Here is a 24,191-nt window from a genome sequence, read left to right on the forward strand (position 1 = left end):
GGAAACCACAGGATCCGCGGCCGCCTGCCCCCCCTGGTGGTGAAACTCAGATCACCGCAGCCGGGCTGTGGAGAAATGCAGCTTCCAGAAATGGGAGGGGAGCATTGGATCTTTTTCAGGTCTGAGAGGACCCTCTGCTCTGGGGAGCCTGCTCCAGCCCCCTCTCAGCTCCTGCAGGAAGCCAAGCACGACCACGAGCCACAGGCCCTCCCTACCCACCAGGCACAAAGCCCTTCACTGCACCACCTCCTTGACCTCTGCACAAAGCCCTTCACTGCACCACCTCCTCTGCACTCTGGGACAGGAGACTGCTCTGACAACCCCTTCACTTTACAGGTGTGACAGCCAGTTTTATGTGTCAACCTGGCTAGGCTACAGTTCCCAGTTATCCCACCACACAGGACTCTAGGTGTTTCTGGGGAAGGTGTTTTGCAGATGTGACAAAGTTCATCTGGGTGGCTCAGTCGGTTGAGCGTCCGACTTTGGCTCTCAGGTCATGATCTCAGGGTTCATGAATTCGAGCCCCACATCGGGCTCTGGGCTGACAGCTCAGAGCCTGGAGCCTGCTTCAGATTCTGTGTCTTCCCCTCTCTCTGCCCCTCCCCCGCTCACACTTGGTCTCTCTCTCTCTCTCTCTCTCTCTCTCTCAAAAATAAGTATTAAAAAACAAAAACAAAACCACGGCAAGTGTTGTCATGCTAGCCAATCCCTATACCTCCTTCAAAACGCATAGCAACATCACCTCCTCTGAAATGCTCCCTGACCACTCCAGCCTCGGGCATACACCCCACTTCCCTTCTGTGTATTTATTTATAAGTCTTGCCTCCACCGGACTGAGGCTCCTGAAGTCCAAGAATTATCTGAAACCATCCTGTACTGTAGTTCAGGCCCGCGTGCTCTGTCAACATCCCTGGATTGAATGTGTACAAGGGAGGACCTCGTAGCCACGGGAAGAACTCTAAACACAGTTTCTTTTGAGGGACATTGTCCTAAAACTTGGGGTGGGTGGGTAGTGCTCAGTCAATCAGGCCTTGCAGGCAGAGCTGAGGCTTCACTGAAGAGGAAATTTCACCTGTGCACCGTGGCGCCAGGCTGGCCTTGGGTCTCAGACTTGCAAAGTGAGCCCCGACTACTGTGTGACCAATTCCTTGCAAGAAATCTCCTGCTACATAGCTCCCCCTGGGTTTGTTTCTCTAGTTGAACCCCAACCAACACAACAGAACGGTGAGGCCGCCGAGCTCAGGTGGAGGGACCTGCCCAAGGCCACAGGATTGGCAAGTGGGACTGACCGGTGCTCCCCAGCACCCACAGGAACCCCTCGTGCCCCGCACCCAATCACCAAAATCCAGCCACGGTGAGGGCATCTCCCCCTGCATTGCTGCTGGGATTCTCATGACCTCTCACCCATCTCCTCTCCTTGTCCACCTCCACCCGCCAGGCAGAAGAATCCTTCTGAGATCTAAGTCAGATCATGCCCCACCCCTCGACCCCCTCCTCAGAATCCCTTAATGGCTCTTCATCTCACTTACAGCAGAAGTCAAAACCCTTGAAAAGGCCTGCAAAGGCCTATCTGCACTGGGCCGCTTCCCCCAGCCCCAGCCACCTCTCTGCTCTCACCTCCTACCACCTCGTCCTCCACTATCTTCCACCCTAGCCACAGACCTCCCTACCATGCCTGGAGCAGGCCAGCGTGCTCCTACCCCAGGGCCTTTGTACTGGCTGTACCCTTGGCCTGGACGACTCTTCCTCAGGAAACCATGTCACTTCCTTGTTTCCCTCTAACAGGACGTTTTTTTTTTTTTTTTTCCTCCTTAATACTTATTTATTTATATTTATTATTATTTTTTAAAATTTACATCCAAGTTAGTTAACATATAGCATAACACTGGTTTCAGGAATAGAATTTAGTGATTCATCACTTACAAATAATACCCAGTGCTCGTCCCAAATGTCCTCCTTAATGCCCCTTGCCCATTTAGCCCATCCCCCCACCCAACACCCCACCAGCAACCCTTAGTTTGTTTTCTGTATTTAAGAGTCTCTTATGGTTTGTCTCCCTCCCTGTTTTTATCTTTTTTGCTTCCCTTCCTTTATGTTCATCTGTTTTGTATCTTAAATTCCACATATGAGTAAAGTCATATATTTGTCTTTTTCTGCCTTATTTCACTTTGCAAACTCCTCAAGGGCAGACAGACACATCCCTGTAACCTCAACACCTTACACAGCACTTGGCATATAGCTGGTGCTCAATAAGATCTCCAAACAAGCCATGCTTGGTCCTGCTGTTCCTCCTTTGCACAAGTGCTGTCTCTTGATTACCAAAGTTTCCTGTTCTCTGCCCCCAACCAGAAAAAACACTCCTCTTCCCAGATAATGTCCCCTGATGAGGCTGCAATGAGCTCTCTTTCCTGACCGACAATGTTCGTTCATGCACGTATGAACTCCTTGGCCCGTTCAACAAGCATCAGGGGACCTGCTACTAATGCAAGCTCTGCAGCGATGGCTTCACTCTCAAGGGGGTGAGACACAAATAATAAACAAGAAAACCCACAAAGAATTAGAATGTGGTCGGTGATGCGCCAGGTGATTTGAGGGGGCAGCTAAACACCGGAAAACTGGGGCTTCTCTGAGGTGACAATTAAGCAGAAATTTTGAGAAGGGGCAGCTATGTGAAAGATCAGGGAACAGCATTCCAGGCAGAGGGAACAGCAAGCGTGTAGGTTGTGTGGAGAGAACGAGCTTGTTGTATTTAAGGAATGGAAAGTGACTGGTATGGCTGAGCAGAGACTGTTGGGGGTGGGTGAGCAAAGGAGGGTACCAGCCTAGGGTGGGACAGCAGGCGAGGAGCTAAGCACACAGGGCTTTGTCAGCTGGGATAAAGAGTTTATTCTGGGTGGGATGGAAAGTCCTTGGGGCAATTTAAGCAGAAAAGCACATGATTTGATACTTGCTTTGAAGAGCTCACTCTAGCTGTGGTGTAGAGAACGCAGAGGGCAAGAGGCTGAAGAGGAAACTGGGGTCTTCCTGAAGAGAAGTGAGCTTCGAACAGGGTGTGATGGTGGAGGATGGGTTGGCAGGGGAGACAAAGGCAGGGGTGCAAGAACCACTTCTTGATGCTGGGCTCGAGCATCAGTGTGGAAGGTGGGATGGGGAAGATGTGGGCAGGAGCAGGTTCAGTGGAGGGACGAAAAGCAGAGAGAAGTCTGGGCTACACTGCCAGTTTGGAGGTCATCGGTCCTGCCTCCTCCAAGAGGCTATAAGCTAGCTGCCTGAAAACTTTCGTCCTGTTGCCTCTGCCTCTGCCTTCCTCAGGCCTGGCTTCAAGTCTTGGCTCTGCACTCAAGAAGAGATCCCTCCAAGGAGGAGCTAGGGCTTTGGTGACTAGAACGCGAACTGTGATGGCCAGGGAACAGCATCCACGTTCTCTATGCAAGTGCTGCTGGCTGGAGTGACTCTGGGAAGCTTCGTGAGCTTCAGTGCAGAGCAGGGCGGAGCCCTGAACAGGGACTCAGATCCTTACTTTGCCACAGACTGTGGGCGGCCACCCTCTCAGAGCCTGTTTCTCACCAGTAAAACGTGAATCCCACCACCCACATGCAATGAGCCTCTGGGCAGCAAATGAGAAAACATATGCAAGGTTGCCAGCCCATAGGAGATGCTCATGGAATAATCGTAGCTAGCACGCTGGGAGAGCTTTCTAGGTTGCAGGCCATGTTCTAAGCATGCTTACATATATTAGTGTGTACAACCTTCGTTATAACCATATGAGGTGTATATTAGTGTTCTCCAGAGAAACAGAACAGGATGTGTATATATAGAGAGAAAAATAGATTTATTTTAAGGAATTGGCACAAGTGATCATGAAGGCTTGGTGAGCCCAAAATCTGATGGGGTGGGTTGGTAGGCTGGAGACTCAGGAAAGAATCACAGTTCAAGTCCAAAGGCAGTCTGGTCGCAGAGTTCCTTCTTTATGGGAGAAGTCAGCTTTTGTTCTATCAAGGTCTTTCTTCAACTAAGTGGATGAGGCCAACCCCTATTATGGATGGTGATCTGCTTTACTCAAACCCCAGTGATTTCATCTCATCCAAAACAAACACCTTGACAGAAACGTCCAGAATAATGCTTTGCCAAATATCTAAACACCGTGGCCTGCCATTGACACGTAAAATTAACTGCTATAAGGTGGGTATGAATATTGTACCCAATGTACAGAAGAGCAAACAGGCACAGAGAGGGTAAGGAATCTGCCCAAAGTCTCAGAGGAGAAAAGTCAGACTTGACATTCCTCCTGCCTGGCTCCAGAACTTTTAACCATGACACTAAGTGGCCATTATCATAAGCAAGCCAACGTAAATTAAATTTCTCTCATCCTTTTCCTGGCTTGAGAATGGATGGCAGAGAAACCGGGGGAGGCTCTCCCTGGGTGAAGCAGCTTGGGTGGGGCCCTGTCTTATTTAGGAAGCAGCACAGAACCTGAGCCTTGGCGATGGAGGTTGGGGGCACCTGAGAGGTTATCTAGTCCAGCCCTTGACTTTATAGCAGGAAACTGAGGCCCAGAGAAGAGACTTGCCCAAAGTCCCAGCGCTTCAAAAATGATGATGATGATGATAAACTTACACTTGCATAGCAGTTATTATGTTCTAGAAACTATTCCACGTGAACTTGTTTAATCTTTTACGTGTGAGGTAGAGTCTATTGTCATCTTCGTTCAAAGAAAATGAGGAAACTGAGGCACTTGCCTAAGGTCACAAGGGCTGCCGAAATCGGAGCCCAGGCTCAACCAGTACACTACAGCTCTAAGGCCCAGGGCAAGTTTCTCGGGTAGCGGGCTGTGACAGAACACAATCCCAGGTGTGCCCCTCCTTCCCAGTTCTCCCTCCGGGGCTCTGACTGCAAGTGACAGCGGAGGCCATATACAATTCCTCCGGTTCATAATGCGGCCTCACCCTCCTATTCACGCAGGAAATACCCTCCTGCACTAGGGGGTGGGCATACCCGAGGCACCCCCTGCCCAGCTGACAGGTACATGCACACACACATCTCGTCCCACACCAGACACCTCCCAAACAGGTACACACACATGAACGCAGACTCTAAGCAGATACACCCCCAAACACTGGCACACACACCTAAGCACCCTACCAGCCAACACACCCTAATAGCACACAACTATGAAGACCCACACACGTACACACAACCCCACATACACATGTGCCCCCCAAAATGTAAACCAGGACACAACCTTTCTGGTTCCAATACACATAGAAGCAAACACTTGCATACACAAAACATGCTAAACCATACTCAGAGGCACACACACCACACAATTACACCTACCCCTATTCACATTCTATCCATCACACATGGGCACACACACCTCTACTGTGTGTAAGACATCTACTGGCCAACGCATTTCAATACAGGTATCTCTCCATGGGAGCCAATAACGTCAGCCACGTGTTTATACATACTCCCACATCCCAGAGGGCCAGAACCCCCAGATGGCTGCCCATCCCCATAACTCACCACCCCCATACGGGCAACACATATGCCAACACAGATAGCTCAAGTCTGCCGCCCCCACCCCCTCACCGCCCAGCCGCCAAACACAGCCCTAACTCCTAGGGACCACCCTCCCCCAATTAACTTCGCGCCACCCCCACCTAGGCAGGTGCAGAATCCGCCTCCTCCATCCAGGGAGAATCCTTCTCTGACCCCAGTGGTCAGCGTCCAGGACAGTGTCCGAGGACCTGCCCCGATTTTCTTATTCCCACCCCCTTCACAAACTCTCTGTGGGCCCTGGCACCCGTCAGCCCAATGCCAGGGCCGGTCCGCTCCCTCCCATCCCGGCCTCTGCTGCGACCACCCAGAGCCCCCACCCCTGCAGCAAGGAGAACAAGCTCAGAGCTGGGAGAAGAAGGGAAGGTTTGCGTTGCAGGCGTTAAAAACTCGTAGTCACTCAAGTACGACCCCCTTTGCAGTCCAGGACCCCACCTTCCCACGGGGAAAACCCTGCGTCTCCGTTAACCCTCTCATCACCACCGCACCACGGGAAGCACCCAGGGAGAAGTCAAAACAGTGCCCAGCAATAGGCACTGCAGCCCGGGGGGAGAGGGTAGGATCCGGCTGCCTGGATTGCGGGGGCCCTTCACGAGACACCCCGACATCCCCCATGCACCTATCCCCACTCCCACAAGGAGAACCCGGGAGAACCTGAGGCATTCGGAGGGAGGAGAATGTGCGAGTACCGGAGAGCTTAGGGGCCACGGGCTGGGGAGGGGGAAAGGTGAAGGGAGCTCATGCCCCGCAGGACCAGGGCGGGCGGCAAGGACAAGCCCCCAGAAAGTCAGCTGCAGGATCGGAGACGCGCGAGCGCAAAGCAGGAGGGGAGGTTGGAGGGAAAAACGCCCGGAGGCTCCCTTACCTGATTTCCTCTTGGAACTGCCATAGTCCCTGAAAAAGAAGCAACAACAGATAGACATGGTTAGGGCCGGGCAGAGACGCGGGACTGCGCCGCTGCGGCTGCAGGGCACCCACGGGCCGGCTGCTGTCGGTCCCCGGCGCCACTGCTCATGTGATCCTGGCGGCCGGCGAGCCGCGCGCTCCGCAGCCGCACGCACTGCGCGCCGCGCCTGCCCGCAGGTCCCGCGCCAGCCCGGTCCCGGGCGCGAGCCGCCTGCCCCGCCCCGCCCCGCCCCACCCCGCCTCCGGCACCCTTGACCCCGCCCCGCCCCGCCCCGCCCCCGGCCGGCCCGACGGGAGGGGCTGGGTGGGCACCTTCCCGCTTCTCAGAGGGTGGGGGAGGGCGGGCCAGGTTCTCACTTCGTAAATAGGGAAACTGAGGCCCTGGACGGTGGTCACTGGAAGCCAGGCCCTGCGGGCGCTGGGAGCCTACTCCTCTCTCCTGGAGAGGGGACCGCTTCCCCTCCCAATTCTTTGCACAGCTTGCTCATCCCCACTCAGACTTCAAGTCACGACTGAAATGTCACCTCCTCAGTGTGTCTTCCTCAACATCCTCCCATCTCATCTCCTATTGGCCTCTGCCTAACCACAGATTTGTATGGCCCTTTGATTAAAGTCTGCCCCTGCCCTAGACCCAAGGCTCCCTGAGGTCACACTGTGCCTTGCTTCCTCCCATTACATCCCCTGGGCCTGGTGTAGGTGTGGATATATATTGGCTGTAGGCTGAATATTGAACAGATAGGTCTTTCTCCTTAAGGGCTCAGGCTGGGAAACTGGAGATTCAGCAGGGGTGAGGGCACAGCACAATGCAGGGGTAACTGCCAGGTCAGAAATAATAGGTATGGAAGTTGAGCTTCTGAGTACTGGGTTCATATCTTGTCAATGGCAATAACTCAACACCTCCCAACCTTTGATAATCTGCTCTGGACTAACCCCAGGCTGGGGCCTGCCCCACCCTCCAGCAAGGAATTAACCCAGACTCAGGATGGGGCTGTCTCCCAAATCCTGCCCCTGCTCCAGCCTTTGGCCCCTCCCACAACCACTTCCATGCACCAATCCTCAGGGGAGCTTCTCAGGCCTCTGAGATGCTGGAGGTTCTGTTCAGTGTTCAGGCAAGGCTGGCTGTGGATCTATCTGGAGACTAGAGGAAATGCCTTTATTTTCCCTGGGGGGATCAAAGAAAATGCCAATTGCTGGACTCTGGTCTAAGTGAACTGGCCAGCTAGGTCTGCCAGCTGGAAGGAGGTGATTTCGTAGAGAAAGGGACAGCAGGTTCACAAGAAAGACAGTCAGCCTCAAGGAGACTCCCTGAGATTCTGATTCTGGAGGTCTAGGCGGGGAGCTTGAACTTCTGGGGAGTTTGTTAAGCACCAAAGTGATTTGCCCACACAGCCAAAGATAAGTAAGGGGTTCTGCCTCTCCTAGGCTCCTAAGTTTTCTAAAGTTTGGGCTCAGACCTCAGTGAATCAGAATGCTGGCTGGGGCTGAGGCCCAGGAACTTGCATTTCTGATACCTTCCCCCTACCCGCCCATCTTGCTTGAGAATTTCCTTAGCATTCCATGCTTTTAATCCTCACATCCACACGAAGAGAAGGTCCTATCACACCCATTTTACAGATGAAGAAACAGAGGTTCAGACACTGCCAAAGACTGCCCAACTTAGGGAAGAGCGATAGTATATACACCTATCTGCAAGAATGAAAACTACAGGGTGGGTAGGGTGGAGGAGGATGTGTGCATCTGTCGCCTCTAAAAGGAGTTAGGAAGGTGGGGGAATTCCCATTTGCTCTCCAATCCCTACCTGGCAGTCCGGGCATGCTCATTTCCCTAGGGCAGAAGGGAAGACCAGGAGACACCATGTCCCAGAGTGCCTGCCTGGGCCCCTTGAAGCTCAACTGTGGGGAGAATTCTCAGGGAGGGTCAGGAGAGCATTATATGGTGGCTATGTTCTGCTTAGTAGACTTGCCACTCCCAAGGAGGAATTCATTTCTCAGGATTTTTTACAGAGTGCGGGAGGCCTGAAGAAGGGCAGCAACCAGATGGCACTCAGAAGCTGTCCCTCCCTGCCCCACTAGTTTCCTGCTGGTCCTGCAGGAGAAGACCTCTGGCCCCGGGACCACAATGGCTCACTGACCATCCACTGGCTGCCAGCAGTCCGGACAGGGGGTGACTTCCTCACAGTGATAGCCACCTACTTCCTCTCTTGTTTGTGCAGCTGCCCACTGCCCAGGATTCTCTTAGAGCCTGTCAACAGCACCAAGAGGGGAGACAGGCAGGTCATGATCAGGGACAGGGGAGCATACTGAGGCTTGGGAGTGGGAGGGAGACATAATTCACAGGTGCTAAGTGCCTCTTCTGCACCATATGCCCAAGTCAGCAATACTTAGCTTGGTCATTCAACAGGATCATCGGGGAGCTGGTTATAAATTCAGATGTGGAGTCCCATCCCAATCAACCACACAGTCTGCACCTCTGACAAGCGTTGGCCAAGAGCTCTACTCCTTCACCACAACCTGACAGGCAGGAGTGGCATCAGGGGCACTGTAGTTCCTGTACCCTTGTCTCAGCACACCGGCCACCACTAAGAAACACTTCTGCTTAGTAAGGACAATGGGCTTGCAGGGCTAAAGAAGCTTCCAGACAGATCCCCGGCCTGCCTGTCCTTTAACCAAAGTATAAGCCCTTCCCACGTGGACCCCCCATAGGAGGTGTGGCTTCCCGGTTTGCAGGTGAGGAGAGTAAAGCTTAGAGAAGCTAGACAACTTGTTCAAGGTCACAGGGTGGGTAGCTGAGGCTGGGATTGGACACTGAGAACACAGGCCTTGCTCTGGGGCTCAAATCCTTAAATGCTGCCATCCCTGGAGCAGTGCGTGCAAGGAAGGAAGGGGGAGCACCAGGTCCTGGGGGCCTGAGAAGCACATGGGTCAATGGAGTGGAGCTCCCGCTGGCAGTGGCCGGGCTGTGACTGAATGGTGGGAATGGCAGGTACTGGAATCCTTCACACAGCATCTGGCTTCCAGCCCGAGCAGGCACGGCCCTAATATGGAACCTCTTGCAGGTGTCTGGTTGGGCAGGTATCCAATGGCTGGGACTCCCCCATCCCTCACATACCAGGGCATGGTGGGGGAAGGCAGGGCACGCCCACCTCCAGCTGCCCTGGACAGGGCCTCAGGGCCTTCTGCTGGGGTCCAGCCCCCTAACAACTCAAGATCCTCTCCTACGCTGGCCCTCCTAGCTCCAATTCTTGCCCTGAGCTGGTACTGACAGCCCCCACCCTGCCGGTGATTCCACTCTGGCAGGTCACAGTCTAGCCTCCTTCCTGCTTGCTGCTGAATCACTATATCCCAGGGAGCCACAGGAAGCAGAAGGGGAGGGGAGGGCCAGTCTCCCTCAAGCATCGCCAGAAGCTAATGTAATTGCAAAGGCCTCCCTGGCTGGGTCCTGACAAGGTTCCACCGAGCCACTCAGCCTCCTCTGCAGCTGGTCTGGAGGATGATTAAAGACCACAGGTACAGTGACCAGCCATCCCAGGCAAACCGGGGCATGGGAATTTCAGGGGTCAAACTGGGAAAATCTCAAACTGGGACAGTGGGCCACCCTCTGGTCCATGGGTCTGGCCCTGGCTCAGGGAGAGGGGTGGAGTTCTTCCAAGCCAGCACCACGCCCTTCTTTCCTTTCAACGGGGACTCCTTGAGGCCTCCCACTTCCCCTCCCCCACAATCCCAGGGTATAAACAGTTCAGCTCCTGGCCCTGCCTCTGGGATGCCCAGTGAGGACGGGTTCTGGAAGCAGACAGAGCCCAGTTCAGCCCTCCACTACTTGCTAGCTGGGTGGTCATGTTGAGCCTCTGTTTCTCTATCTGTAGAATGAGGGTAATAATAGTTCCAACTCCTTAAGATTTAGGGAAGATGAAAAGTACAGTGTGCATAAAAGGACGAGCATAGTGCCCGGCACAGAAAATGCCACATAAATTGTCTTTGCTATTAGTCTTTCATACCTGCAACCGACCCAGGCTGCTACCCAAATGGCCAAGGTCTGCTTAAACGTACATCTGCAAGAGCCCTTCAGAAACAAAAGGAAGGGGCTTCTTGTTAAGGACCTCACCATGATGATGGTAGCACGGTACCAGGTAGGGGCGACTCCAGCCTCGTTTTCAGAGGCTGGGGCTTTTACAGACACAAAACAAGCACTATGCTCTCTGCTGACCACAGTCCACCCACGAAAAGCCCATTTCTACACACTGAACATTTGAACAGAGCTCATCTGGCAACAACAATCATATTTTCAGGGAGACATTGACCCCTAGGGATTGGCATGCCTAGACTCACTGATGCCTTTAACCTCCCAGAGTGGCCTAGTCTCTAAGCCCCAAACCATAAGATGTAAAGGTCCTGCATTTTCACGCCAATGGCACCCAGGTAGGTCACTTTTTTTTTTTCCTTTGTTTCCACTTTCAGTTCTCTTGGTGAGATGCTGCACTCCTTCTGCAGACCTGCTAGTGAGAGCGCTGGGCTGGAGACAGTCAAGACCAAGAGGCTGGACGCAGGAAAGGCGGTTAACAACGCCTGCCTGCTGGACACCTATGTTTGCGCAAGCTTCTCCACCCTCTACCCTCCCTTGAAAATTCCCGGCAGGCATTTGACCTTTAGTGCTCTCAAACAGGCCGAGGTGGTGGTAATCCATTTTAGGAAGGAAAAGACTGAGGTCCTGAGGGCTTAAGTGGTTTGCCCAGTGCCCTGAAGCTCAAGTGACATTCTGATGAAGTGCCCCCCCCTCACCCCCCACTGATGCCCACCAGGCAACGGGCTGCAAGAAAAGGATGCACAAGTGGCGGGGGCAGGCTCTCGCGGGGGAATCCTGCCAATCAGGGATCCCGGAGTGAGAGGCAAAGCCAGGAAGCGCCGCTGAGGCAAGGGAGAGAATAGGAGAAAATGCCAGTGTGGTCGGGCCAGCTCTGTGGAAGGATGCTGAGTCCCTGCCAGGCAGAACTCTGCGTGCTGCAGGGGCCGTACCCTCCGCCGCCTGCCACCCCCTCTCCCTCCCACTCTCCATTAGAGAGTGCCCTGGCAGAGAAGGACACGCACGCCCGAACCTCCAGCCTGATGTTCTCACCCTCCTGTCTGCTGGCTGACATTGGCTGCTCGGCCCAGGATGCCCATCTGCAGGGCCTGCTGCCGCAGGGAAGTGCTTGAGAGGCCTGCTGGCTTGCCAGAGGGCTGGCCGTGGGTGACCTTGAGAGCCCAGTGGTCTCAGGGGACACGGGTTGGACCTAGAACACGGAGGCTGGAGTGAGGGTATGCAGCTGTGACCAGGGGAGTGACATGGAGCCCTTGAGATATGTAACAACGATCTTTGACTGCCGTTATCCACCAGTAAGCACATTTTCAGCTCCTGCCACAGGCAGGAGAAACCTGACATTGTGAGACCTTCCAAGAAGCACAGGTGTGGTTCTACTTCAAGTGCAGGGAAAAGGGAGATCTGGGCAGAACATCTAAGACAGGCTTCCAGGAGCAGTGAACTTTGAGCTGAGCCTTGAAGGCCTGGGGAGTATTTGGATCCATGGAGAGGGTAAAGAGTAGAAAGCTCTAGAACCAGGAACAAGCATCTCCAAACAGGAAGAGTTAAACTGGGTGGGTGAGCAGATAGAGGGGCAGGGAAAGGCTGGGCTGGGGGGCAGGGGGTGGGTGGGTGTAGGGGTGGGAAGCTGATGTCCCTCTGTGAAATCCAGAAGATTTCAGAGCCAGGGAGGGATGTGATCAGAGTGTGACTGGAGGAAGATTTTTGTTAAGAGATGAGGCAGACGGTGAGGGGGCAGGATGGGAGAGAGCTAGTGACCAGTCTGGCACTGACATCAACAGACCCCAGGTTCTGGGCCCGGCTCTGCCCCCGTGGACCCGGGCAAGCCACTTCAAAGTAATGCTTTTCAAATGACACGTTGCGACCTATTATATTAGTGAGTTCTGAAACCAACTTAGTATGTCCCAATAAGCATCTTAAGAAGACAGACAAGACGATGGAGTCAGTTACAGTGAAGTAATTATTGGAACTTCTGTCTCAGATGTCTACCTACTTACTCGTCTACCTGTACTTGTGATGGGAAGTTTGTTACCATGGCAGAAAAAGTTTTAAAGACATTAACAAATGCTCAGGACCTGTTTCTCCATTGCTAACCGAAGGTACTCCAGGCGCCCTCACAGCCTGTTAATTGTCTGTGAAACCAGTGCAGTGGGACAGAGCATATGTCGGTCCAGGAGCCGATCGAGGAGAGTCTGAGTGAAGGGACCTCAGGTCAGCTGAGGTCTGGAGAATGCTGGGGGATTTTCCCACCCCACTTAACCCCTAGCTGGGTTTCTGTTCTGGCTTTTGAGAGCCTTTGCACGGAATGGTCCCGAGGGGCAGCGACCTCTGGGGAAGACAGACAGGAGGGGCATGAATGCTGTTCTTTGCCCCCATTTGTGCCCTGATCTAAACTGTGGCACTGAGGGCCCTTGTGTCCAACAAGAATCCGTCCTTTCTCCACATGATCAGTGTTTTCCAGGGTCCTGAGAATGGGCCCCATTGTGGCCATGTGGACAGTCGAGAGAGGCCGGAATTCCTGCCCTGGGTGAAAAAGCTGAATTCCTGGGGAGGGAAGGGGTCTGGGACACCAGGCTGAGTCCCAGAGAGGCCCGTGCCAGGGCTATCCCACACCCCAGAAACCTCCCAGGCCTTGTGCTAATCTCCCGAACACCCCAGAGCCTCTCTGCCCCTGCTCCGTCCACGGCAGAAAAACAAAGCGCTCGCTGTCTGTCTCCTCTGAATGGACTCACCATTCTGGGCAGAGGCCCTAGCGTCCTGCCAGACTGGGGATGGCTCCACTGTATCCAGGCCTCAGAGTACAGGGTTAAAAGTATGGGTGGGGCGGGGCGCGGTTCAGCCATTTGCTGCTTTGTGACACTGGCAAGTTCCGTAACCTTCCTACACCTTCCCTTGTCAAAGGGGGGATACAAGTATCCTACCTTTGTTGTGGGGATGACCCGAGATAATGTGCAGAGCTCTTACAGCAGTACCTGGCAAGTGGAGAGGACCCCTGGCCAAGAGCCTGGTTTCACAGCAGGGGCTAGATTGAGTGTGGATGGTGGCCAGGATAAAGGAATTGCTGACTGGCCCATTCATGGGTATGGACTTCATAAGAATCTGGCTCCATTGCCCCAGGAGGGGGGCCAGCTCAAGACCATGAGAACAACAGGCCTGGGTTCCCATTTGTGTGCATCCCAAGAAGTCCCACCCAGGTGTCGACGGACAAGCAGTCTGTGGAGGAGGGGGCAGGGCGGGGATGCAGGCACAAAGCTGGTTTCCTAGAGGGGAAGCCAGGTTGTTCAGCCCTCTGGCCACAAGGTGTGTGAGCCCCCCACAGGCTACCAGAGCTCCTGTGCTCTCTGCTGCCTAGCTGCGGGTCTCCCTGGACTTCTGGGGACTTCATGCCAGACCTGGGGAACCGCAGAAGGGGCAGTGAAAAACGCAGTGCTGGGGTTCAATTGCAAAGTTCCCAGAGAGAAGGGCAGAGAGGGTGTTCCATGTGTGCAGGCCCTCCCGGTCTCTCGGAGAGCAGTGCTCTGTCGGTCCACCCACCCGTCCGTGTCTGAACGGAAGGGTGGCTGAAACCCAGTCTTGTGTCTGAGCAGAAGGGTGGTGAGAAACACAGTTCTGCCCTCACAGAGTATACCGTCTGGCTGGAGTGACAAGACCAACACCCAGGAAAAGAGAACATACAGTCACTTTGTGATGAAATGTCCCAAAGCCTAGTCCAAAGGATTTGTTGTATAGGAATTCCCGAGGAAGGGGAGGTCAGAGTGGTCCGGGGCAGTTGGGAATGGCTGTCTAGAAGAGGGGGCTCTGGAGCTACTCTGGAAAGATGAATATTTAAAAAGAACAGAGGCAGGAAGGAAGTTTGGGGTGGAAGGGACGATGTGAGCAAAGGGGCAGGGGTAGGAATGGATATGGGATTGTGCATGGGTGCATGTGTCTGTGTGCTGGGAGTGGAGGGTGAGAAGACCCCTTGGAGGCTATCTGCTTTTTGCGGTGGGGGGGGGCAGGGAGGGCGGTGGGCAGGACATCCAGCTGGGGCTGGACTCAAATGAAGGCAAATAGCTTAGATTTTAGAAGAAACTTGTTGGGAGAAACCCAGGGATGACACTTGTAATGGAAGATTTTCCCCACGAGGTGGCAGCACTAGCTCTGCGGCTGAGAATCCAGTTTCCATGCGGTTCTGCTCTTCCCGGTTCAGGCGCTGGGATGGCTACTTGTTTCAGGGCAGACAGAGGACCACTTTGCTCCCCAAGCTACAGTAGCCCCTTCTGCAGGAGTGCGCCTGATCTGCGGGTGTGCCACACACTGGGGCCCCACTGCTGAGCAGAACTCTGGTTTGCTCCTTGGCGGTAACGATGCACGCTCTCCAGCCCTAGCCTAATTTTGAGCTGGGTTAAGGACTCTGCTTCTTACAGATGCCCAGGAGCCTGTCCAAGGCCCAGCTGTGCCTACTCCTGCCTCAACCTCCATGGGAAAGAATGCTCCAAGCAAGGCCCCAAGCTTCTCCTAGGCACGCAGCTCACCTGCACCACTGGGGAGGGCCTGGGCTCTTGGGACCCATTTGGTGGCCTCTTACAGCAAGAGAACCCTGCATCTCCCAGACTTTCTCAAACTCCATCCACATCACAAATGCACAAGCACTGAGCACCCAGACAGGCCAGGCCCCCCTTGACATCTACTTGATGTTGTCTCCAAGGCAGGTGCTTTGGGCCCATTTTACAGATGAGGCTCAGACAAGTTAAGTAACCTGCCTGGAGCCACACAGCTAGCAGTGGGGAAGCAAGGCTGAGAACTCAGGATTATTTGTGCTTCTAGCCTCTTCATGCATAGCCCTCCCCACCCCCCCACCCCCCTCCCTCTCCGGTGTCTCACAACCTTCTAGCCCAGAAAGCCCATTCTGATTTTGACTCCAAATGGCACCGAATGTCCCAATTTTGTCCCCAACACCTAGAGGTGCCCCACCTTGAGCTGCCCAATAGAGTTCTGTGATCAATGATGAAAATGGCCTCTATCTACACTGTGCAATCTGGCGGCCACAGCCATTAGGTCTGTCGAACACTTGGGATGCGGCTAGTATGACCCAAAAACTCAACTTTTCATCTTATTTAATTAAAATTTTAATTTAAATGGCCACAGTGTATTGCCTGATACACTGGACAGTGTGGCCTGGCTCAATGCACTGAATGTGGCTCTGGCAGGAAGGTTTGTTCTGGCTCATGTGGGGGGATGCATATGTGTGCAGCTGCCTGGATTCAAATCCCAGCTCTGCCAGATTCTCTTGAGTGTCTCTGTCTTTACTTCCACTCTGTAAAATGAAGAGGCCAACAGGACCCACCTAACTGGACGGCTGGACGATAAAACAAGTTAACGCCTATGAAGAACTCCGTGCACAGTAGGCTCGGTAAAGGTGAGAGAATGCCTGAGCCTTCAGCCCATCCTGCTGTCCCCACACCCTAGTCACAGAGCCCTGCACAGGCCCAGTGGTTGGGGGTGGGGGAGGGGAGGGGCTGCTGGAGAAGGAGCTTGGTAAGGACATGGGGAGACTGGCCTGGATGGCCCTAGTGGGGTGGGCCAAGGCTGGAGGTGCCTGTTTAGAGACAAGAAACCCAGGTTCAGAGGGGTGAAGCCACTTTGCCAAGACCCTGTGGCTGCTGGGTGGCAGAGCTGAGTGGTCTGAGACCCTTCACCACGTGCATGACTGTTACACTTCCTTTTCCTCGGGAATCCCAGGCTGCCAGGCCGCCCAGGCCCCTTGGCCCTCACTGCTGCACCAAGTGGTGGTGCTCCACGAAGGGGCGGGCGGCCGCCACACACTGAGCAGCAGGCACTGGGGACGCAGGACAGAAGGGCTCTGTGCCCAGGAGACCTGGGATGCTCCAGGCCAGCCTGGGCCCAGGGCAGGCTGGGGGCTTCCCGAGGGCACTTCCTAAACTACTGCCTCCCTGGGCAGCATGTGAGAGAGAGGGTCTACCCAGGAGTCTCGAAAGACATCAAACCGGGCCGCCCAGTGGCTGCGGGGGGGTGGGGGGGGTGGGGAGTGGTCACAAGACTTGGGTTTCAGGCTCAGTATCTGAACCAGCAGCATGATCTGGGGGATGGCAGCTCTTCTCTGTGCCATGGTTTCCTTGACTGAAAAAGTCAAGGTATTGGACTGGGCTGTTCTGTTTTTTTTTCTTTTTTAATGTTTGTTTATTTTTGAAAGACAGAGACAGAGTGTGAGCAGAGGAGGGACAGAGAGAGACATACACACACACACACACACACACACACACACACACACACACACACACAGAATCCGAAGCAGACTCCTGGCTCTGAGCTGTCAGCACAGAGCCTGACATGGGACTTGAATCCACACACTGTAAGATCATGACCTGAGCCAAAGTCGGACGCTTAACTGCCTCAGCCACCCAGGCACCCCTGAACTGCCAAGAGACCTCCAGCCCAGGCCGCAGACAAGCCGCGGGAGGGGCAAGCCCAGAGGCCTGGATGCCAGCTTCCTTCCCCAGCTTTCCTTCCAGCATTGAACCTCCTCTCTCCTCTGAGTCAGCCCAGCTCCAACCAGTGAATTCACTGCTCTCCAGAACACCCATTACAGATCCCAGTGGGCCAGCCCTGGGCCACCACCTTCATCCTTTGCTGGATAATAGCCTGAGCCTCTGCTGCCGGAAGTCCTCTGTGGTCTTGGAGCAGGCATAAATCCTTGGTTACCCCAAAGCATGGCGGGAAATGGAGCGAATGAGGGAGGGGGCTGGCCAGGCCTTGGTAGGAGTCACCACTGAAGAGCCCTCCCACCCTGAGTGAGTCCTTCTTTCTCAAAGATGAGTGTGTGTGTAGCGGGCTTGGGGGGGAGGGGATGGGATACTGCTATTATTGCCATTATTATTATTATTATACTATAATTGATGAGAATAGTACTTTTTCAAGCATTACCCTATACCAGGTACGAAACTAAGCCCTTGATGCATAACAGCTCATTTTATCCTCAGAACATTCCTATGTGTAGGTTCTCTTATTTTCTCCATGTTACAGAAGAGAACTAGAGGACCAGAGAGGGCATGTAACCTGCCCAAAGTCACACAGCCAGTGAGCCCAAGCTGTCTTAGGTAGTGCTCAAATCATTTGCCACCTTGTGGCTGATAAGGACACCTGTAAAATCCAGATGAGCTAAATTAGGAGTAGGCAGGAAAGAGAAAGGTAAGGTGAAGGCAAAGCCTCAGGGCCAGAAATACCAAAACGACACCATCGACTTGTGGACACTTCCTTGGGAAGGTCACAACTTCAGCTCTGGTGTGAGCACAGCCTCGAGGAAGAGGAAACTTGGCTGCGACATGTGGTGCTGTGTCCCCGATCACCCGCTCAGAGAGGCACAGTGGCTCCTGACTGTAGCGGCCTGTGCAGAGCGCCCCGAGCTGCTTCCTGGAGGCTGTGCCGCTAAGTGAGCGGGCCCATGGCCAGGTGTGCGGCCCGAGGACAGCCCGGCCTCATGCATGGGCAGGTTTTACAGTCTCCAGAGGGGCTGTTTCTCTCAGCAGAGTGGCCATGAATTCTGGGAGCAGTGACGAGGCCTCATGGCTGTCCTGGGCTCTGCTTCCCTCTGACTTTCTCTCCTTCCCGTCCCCACCTCCCAGCCTAATGCCACTTCTGACACCCCCAGAACCTGGTGTGGCACCCTCTTTTCCTCTGCAGCTCTCGCATTACTATGATGTCTTTCCTGTTTCCTCCCCTCCACTCTGAGCCCGGGATGGGGGCCGCATCTCCCCAGGCCTCACACAGGGCGAGGCACAGCAGATGTTTGCCAAACAAATGCACGTCCTGACCGCTGGCAACCAGGCTCAGGGCTGCTTCTGAGGGGCTGGCGAGAGCTGCAGCATTATCCTGAGCTGTCCTCCTGGGGCCCTCAATCCCCTCCCATAAAGCCGGGAGGAAGTGCTGCTTCCTTTAGAGGGTCTTCCTTCATGATTACGGGTGGGTCAGCGTGTGTGCATGTTAGTTTGTATAAAATGCCAATGTCTTGAACAGTCTCCATGTGGGGAGTTCACCCTGATGACTCAGTGCGTTTCTCCTCCGTTTGTGAGGATGGCCTCGGAGTCCTGTGCTCCATCCCATGGCTGTGACATCACCCAGGGTTGCCATGGAAACTACTGGGCCCTCACAGTGAGAATGCATGCTCTTCCTGACATCCTGCATTATGCTGCAGGACGCATTATTGCCTCAGATGTGTCTCTCCCTTGCCCAGCTGGACCGCAGTGCCTTACTGCCTCCTTTGCCTGTCTCTCTGCGGGCCCGAGTCTGAGAACAAGGGCAGATGTATTGCTCAGGGAGTGCTAGCTATTTAAGGTGCTAGCTCAGTAGCGAGCTGAGATCTGAACCCAGTGCTGGCTGACTCCTAAGCCAGTGCCTGGAACTGTCAGGATCTTGATCTTTGCATCCTTCCTGTCTATCGGCCTTCCCACCCTTCTGCTCCAAAGCCTCCGAGCTTGTACTCACAGGCCTCCATCAGCCCAGGTCCTCTCCTTCCCCATCTGTCTGAGGCACCCCCAGGTGGAGGTCAGGCTCCCCATCCTTCCCTGCACAACCCCCCCCCCCGCAAGGGTCTCCCTCCCTCTCCAAGCTCCCCCTGCACTCTCGGCCCGAGCGTCTCCATTGGGCTTGCTTGACCACCTCGCACTCACTGACAGTCAGGGTGCACCTCTCAGCCTGCCCTCCTGGACCAGAGGGCGCTGGCAGCCCCCATGCAGGCCTTCCTGAGAGCTCGGGCCAGCGCAACCTCAGTCCAGTCTCCACATTCTCGTTGCAGAAACTCAGGGCCTCAGCCCCGGACCCCCCCAGGGCTGCTCCTCTGTCAGTCAACAGGCATATGCTGAGCACCCATTACATGCCAGGCCCTGGGGTCTCAGCATTGAATAAAACAAACTCATCCCCTGCCTCGGGGGAGGGCAGTAGACAATTAGATAAAACGAACTGGTAAACTGGGTTAAAAGCTCTGAAGAAGGAGCACCTGGGTGATCAGTAGGTTAAGCGTCCGACTCTTGGTTTCAGTTCATGTCATGATCTCGTGGTTTGTGAGTTTGAGCCCCATGTCGGGCTCTGCACTAACAGTGTAGGGCCTGCGTGGGATTCTTTCTCCCTTTCTCTCCGCCCCTCCCCCATCTCGAAATAAATAAACTTGAAAAAAAAAAGCTGTGAAGGAAAAGGAAAGGTTGCTGAGATGGAGAGAAAGGGAGGTCTGAGGAGGTGAGGATTCTAGGGGACTCTGAGGAGCAGATGGGATGAGGGGGGCGGGGCTAGGGCCTTAAGGATGGGGATGGGGAGGGAACCAGGCCTGCCCAGGCCCAGGCCGCCGGGAACCTTCCTGGAAGTCATCCTAAGCACAGTGGAAAGCCACGTCAGCGCTAGCTTACACAGGCTCTCTGGAAAGCCCCCTCTGGTTGCTCTTTGGAGGTGGACTGGAGGGGGTGAGGGGGAAGCAGGAGAGCTGGAAGGAAGAAACCACAGCGGGTGCATAAAAGCCCAGCACCCCTGCCCTTGGTGCTTGGGTGGGACCACCAGTTTTTGGTCAGCTCCCAGAGCTCCTGTGGGATGAATCCCCAGTGGCCCATGGGCATCTGGTTGACCATGAACTACTTTTGGCTGCTTTCCCTCCCCTGCCTTACTTCACCCCCTTCACTGGTGTCTCCTGGTGTCACCTCCCAAATAAACTGCGTGGGCTCAAATCATCCCCAGATCTGCTTCTGTAGGATCCTAAACTGAGACGCCTGCCTTTCCCTGTCTCTCGTATAAAGTTTCCCCCCACTTGCCTCCCAAGATCCTCACAGCCTGCCGGAACTAGCACATGACCAACACATAGTGGGGACTTTACCCAGAGATATGACCGGTGTCCTCTGTCCTCTGGCTCTCAAGGTGGCTGCCTGTGGCACTGCAGGTCTCTGTGAGGCTCTGACCAGTAAGACAGGCTCACAGGTGCCCTCTCCTGCATGGGATGGGGGCCAGAGCACTCCCTGCTATTAACCTTGACTTCTCTGGCTTGGCAGGCATACCTTTCTGTAGTCAGGAGCCTGCTCCTGCATAATTATATCAGGCCCAACCACGGCCCAGCCCCTCCTCCCTGTCCATCAGGCTGGCTTTGATCTGAGTCTCCATAAAGGTTCAGCTCAGGCCTCCAGGTGCCCTTCTATGCACCAGCATTCAGAATGCTCTGGAAATCAGCTGGGAAAGTTTCTGAGAGCCAGAAGGAACACGTCAAAAAACGTGGTATGAATCCAGTTTCTCTGGGTGACCTTAGGGAAATCAACACCCCACCCCCCAGCAGAACCCGTCAGTGCAATGTGAGGGCGGAGCCGGGGCTGGAGGATGTCTGGGCAATGTTGAGCTCTGAAGGCTGGGACCGGGTGAGAGGGGGCAGCCCTCCCCTCCTGCCTCTCAATGAGATGCAGCCAGGGCGGTAGGGGCTGCTTTGATGGCTCCAGAAACTGCCAACTCACGTAGCTGTAAGCTGAGCGGTGAGTGCTCTGTGGGCACTGGTTCTCCAGGCCTCTGGCTTCTCCTTCAGCACATATCAGCCCCTCAACAAAGGCGATGGCAATAATAGGTCCCATTTATTATGAGCACGTGCCATGTAACATGCTAAACACTTAGTGAGCTTTACTGAGGGTGAGAGCCAGGTCCCCCACTGGACTACCCGGATTCTGGCCATCTCTGCCACTTATCGGCTTTGCAAGTCGCATGACCTCGCTTTGCCTTAGTGGGTTTAACTGTAAATTGGAGAAAATAACTGTACCTGTCTCATGGATAGGTACAAAAATTAAATGAGCTAAAACGTGTCAATTGCTTTCTGCCAAACACCTGGGCTGCCTAGTACTCGCCCTGGCAGGAAGGTGGGCATCTTGTAGCTAGCCCCTAGGTCTGTTGCCTGTGCCCACTGGCCTTCCGACATGCCCTGGGGAAAGTAAGCACTGAAGTCACGGTGTAGCTGACCTGCAGGGCCAGACTGTGTGTGTACTTCCTGGGGATGGGAATAAAGTGCAAGGTGGGCACCCTCACCCCTCCACCCTCGGCCCCTACTCAAGGGCCAGCCCACCCACTTGCTGCGCCGAGAAGATGAAGTAGGCCTTGCCTGCTTGCCTGTGGGCTATGGGACAATTTGTGCAAGGGCCAAAGCAGTTGGAAGTACCAGAAGCTCTAGAAATCAGAGCAGCGCATGATTGAGGAAAGAAGTCAGTCTCCAGACTGGAGAAGACAGAAAGGATGCTAATGGGTCTCCTAAGCCTTAGAGTTTGGGAAGAAATAAAAACCTCCCTCTGGGATCTTTCTAGGGCTCTGCAAAAGCTCTACAACTGGATTGTGGTGATGGCTGCACCACTCTGTAAATTTACTAATAATTGCTGGATTCATTGTACACTTAAAAAGAATTTTGCTTTATGTAAATTATATTTTAGTAAGGCTGTTTGAAAATAAAATCTCCTGCCTGGCCTCAGGTAGTGAGCACCTCAGGCTGTGTGTCCTGGGGGTGGGGCAAGGGGAAGGGGGTTCACATTAATTCAGGGTTCCTCCTGTAACAAATGGGCCACATGTTACAGAGGGGGTAAGAGGCTGAAGGCTTGGTCTAGTGCTAGGGTCACAGCTGGACCCAAGACCAAAGTCAGGTATCAGTCTGGACAGTACCTGGCTTCCCTTTCAGAAGACATAGTGAGTGGGTCTGGTTCTGGAAGCAACTCAGAGGTCTGATCCCACAGCAGGAAGGCCCTCCTGGGAACCCTTGAGCTAGGGGAGGGGTCTCAGTGAAGGCACCCTGAACTGGCCCAGGGGCTCCTGAGCCTTGCACCTTCTCAAAGATATGGGCTGACAAGAAGCTTGGATTCCCCTTAAAGAGTTCCCAGATATGGAAAGTGCCCCTCAGCTGTTCCTTCAACTGCTCCCATCTGTGACCACAGCAACCAGGGGGTCCTGATTCAACTATTCAGTCCTATGGTCAGATAAAGTGTCCCATCTTGCAATTTGGAGCTAGTCATCCTGGTCATGGCCCCTGTGCTTGTGCTTCTCCATCATACACCCCTGTGATGCAGATCTGAATTTGGAAGGGTTTGAATCCAGCCTCGGACAATTACTAGCCAAGAGGTAACTTAACCAATATAAGCCTAAGCTTCCTCATCTGCAAAAAGGAAGCATGAGTCTCACAGGACTATACTGATGGTTAAATAAGACAGGTCATGCTGAAGAGTCTGGCAGTTTTGGGCAGTATCCACCGAGTTTACAGCCCTCTGCCATGATGCTGGCAACTGTAATGCCCAATGTTGCCACAAGGTGGAGCCAGATACACACAGATCATGAACTAAGACACCCAAAGTCAAGTGGTGCCTGAACCCCAATCTACAGGGCTTGTGAAAGGGAAGGGTCACATGACCTGCAGAATGCTTGTCTCTTCCACATCTGACTGTGTCTGTGACTTTCATTGCCACGGCCACTAGCCTCCAGACCCAGGTGGCTACAAGCTTGGACTATTGTAATAGCCAGCTGGTCCTGGTAAGATCACAGAATGTCAGAGCCAGAAGGGACCCCAGAGAACCAGATTTTCCCCCTCACCTGATGCTGAAGTGTAGAACGGGTTCATGACTGTTCAAGGTCACTCACTGGACCAGGCCCAACTCCTCTGGCCCAGCTCTGGTCAACACTGTCAGTCTCCAGGAAGACGATTCCTCTCAATTCCTTATAACTGCCCCAGTCTCAGGGAATCTCTCTGACCTGACCGCCCTGGTCTCTCACTGCCTTTCAGTGGCTGGCTCCTGCCTCACTCTCTGCTTGAATGCCACCTCTCCAGAGAGCCTTCCTTCCCTGACCACCTCACAGGAATAGCCCACGGGTGTGGATGGCCCAGCACCCATACAATCACTGGTTTCATTTCTGCCATCTCCACTGGATTGGCAGCTGTTATGAGCCCCGTTTTACAGGTGAAGAAACTGAGGTCTTGGTGTTTAATTTCCAGGCCACAGAGCAGGTCGGGGAGGAGCCAGGGTGCTAGCCAGAGACTGGGTTCCTCCGCATCACACTCTGCTGCCTCCCACAGCAGCAAGCCAGGCCCCGTCCATGCTGTCTCCCCCTCAGACCACGACCTCTCCACAGGGAGGGCCGAGCTGTGTCCATTTCCATGGCCCCGCATCTCATACTACAAAGATGATCAAAAACACTTGAAAGATAAATGCCTCCTGCCTGTTGTCAACAGAAGAAGCCCTAGTCTAGGAGGCCAAAGACCTGGGTTTGAGGGTCAGCTCTGCCACGGACTCCCTGTGGAAGGGTAGCTAACCAGCAGACTGGTTACAATGGAAGGGTAATAATTACAAGGAGGGGGAACCGAGACACCTTTGAACATGACATAACTGCAAAGCAGGACTCCAGGGCTCTGTGGGGGGCTCATCCTGTGGCCTTGGGAGCAAGGGAAGGGGCCCTCGGGGGCCTTAGGCATACCGGGACCATCCTTCTGGGGCTGAGGTTTCAGGGAAACACACACACCCCTGCACCCCTCTACCTTCCCTCTCCCACCACCTCTTTTCCGCTCCTGCTTGAGCTTGAGAGCTGAAACCCTGTGCCAGACCTGAACACAGAGTAACCTTCTCTCCCTAGACGTGGCCCGCACAGGCCTTTGCTCTGAGCTGGGCAGTGTGGGT

At 54.2% G+C, this 24,191-nt stretch overlaps 1 protein-coding gene across 4 annotated transcripts in view; it reads right to left on the reverse strand.

Annotated features, from left to right (window-relative positions):
* The window catches only part of SH3PXD2A (SH3 and PX domains 2A), a 234,714-nt gene that overhangs the window by 71,843 nt on the left and 138,680 nt on the right, over positions 1–24,191 (reverse strand). For 2 of the 4 annotated variants that reach the window (XM_047072698.1, XM_047072697.1), the window contains exon 6: positions 6,425–6,453. In XM_047072698.1, the coding sequence (XP_046928654.1) occupies positions 6,425–6,453 (29 nt within the window). Of the gene's footprint in view, positions 1–6,424; positions 6,483–24,191 lie in introns of those variants that run through there. The other 2 variants (XM_047072700.1, XM_047072699.1) reach the window with 1 other exon arrangement.

Source organism: Lynx rufus, unplaced genomic scaffold, assembly GCF_022079265.1.
Source record: "Lynx rufus isolate CCGP_SWC_20201006 ecotype Redwood Valley unplaced genomic scaffold, mLynRuf1.p SCAF_11, whole genome shotgun sequence".
In the NCBI taxonomy this organism is placed as follows: domain Eukaryota; kingdom Metazoa; phylum Chordata; class Mammalia; order Carnivora; family Felidae; genus Lynx; species Lynx rufus.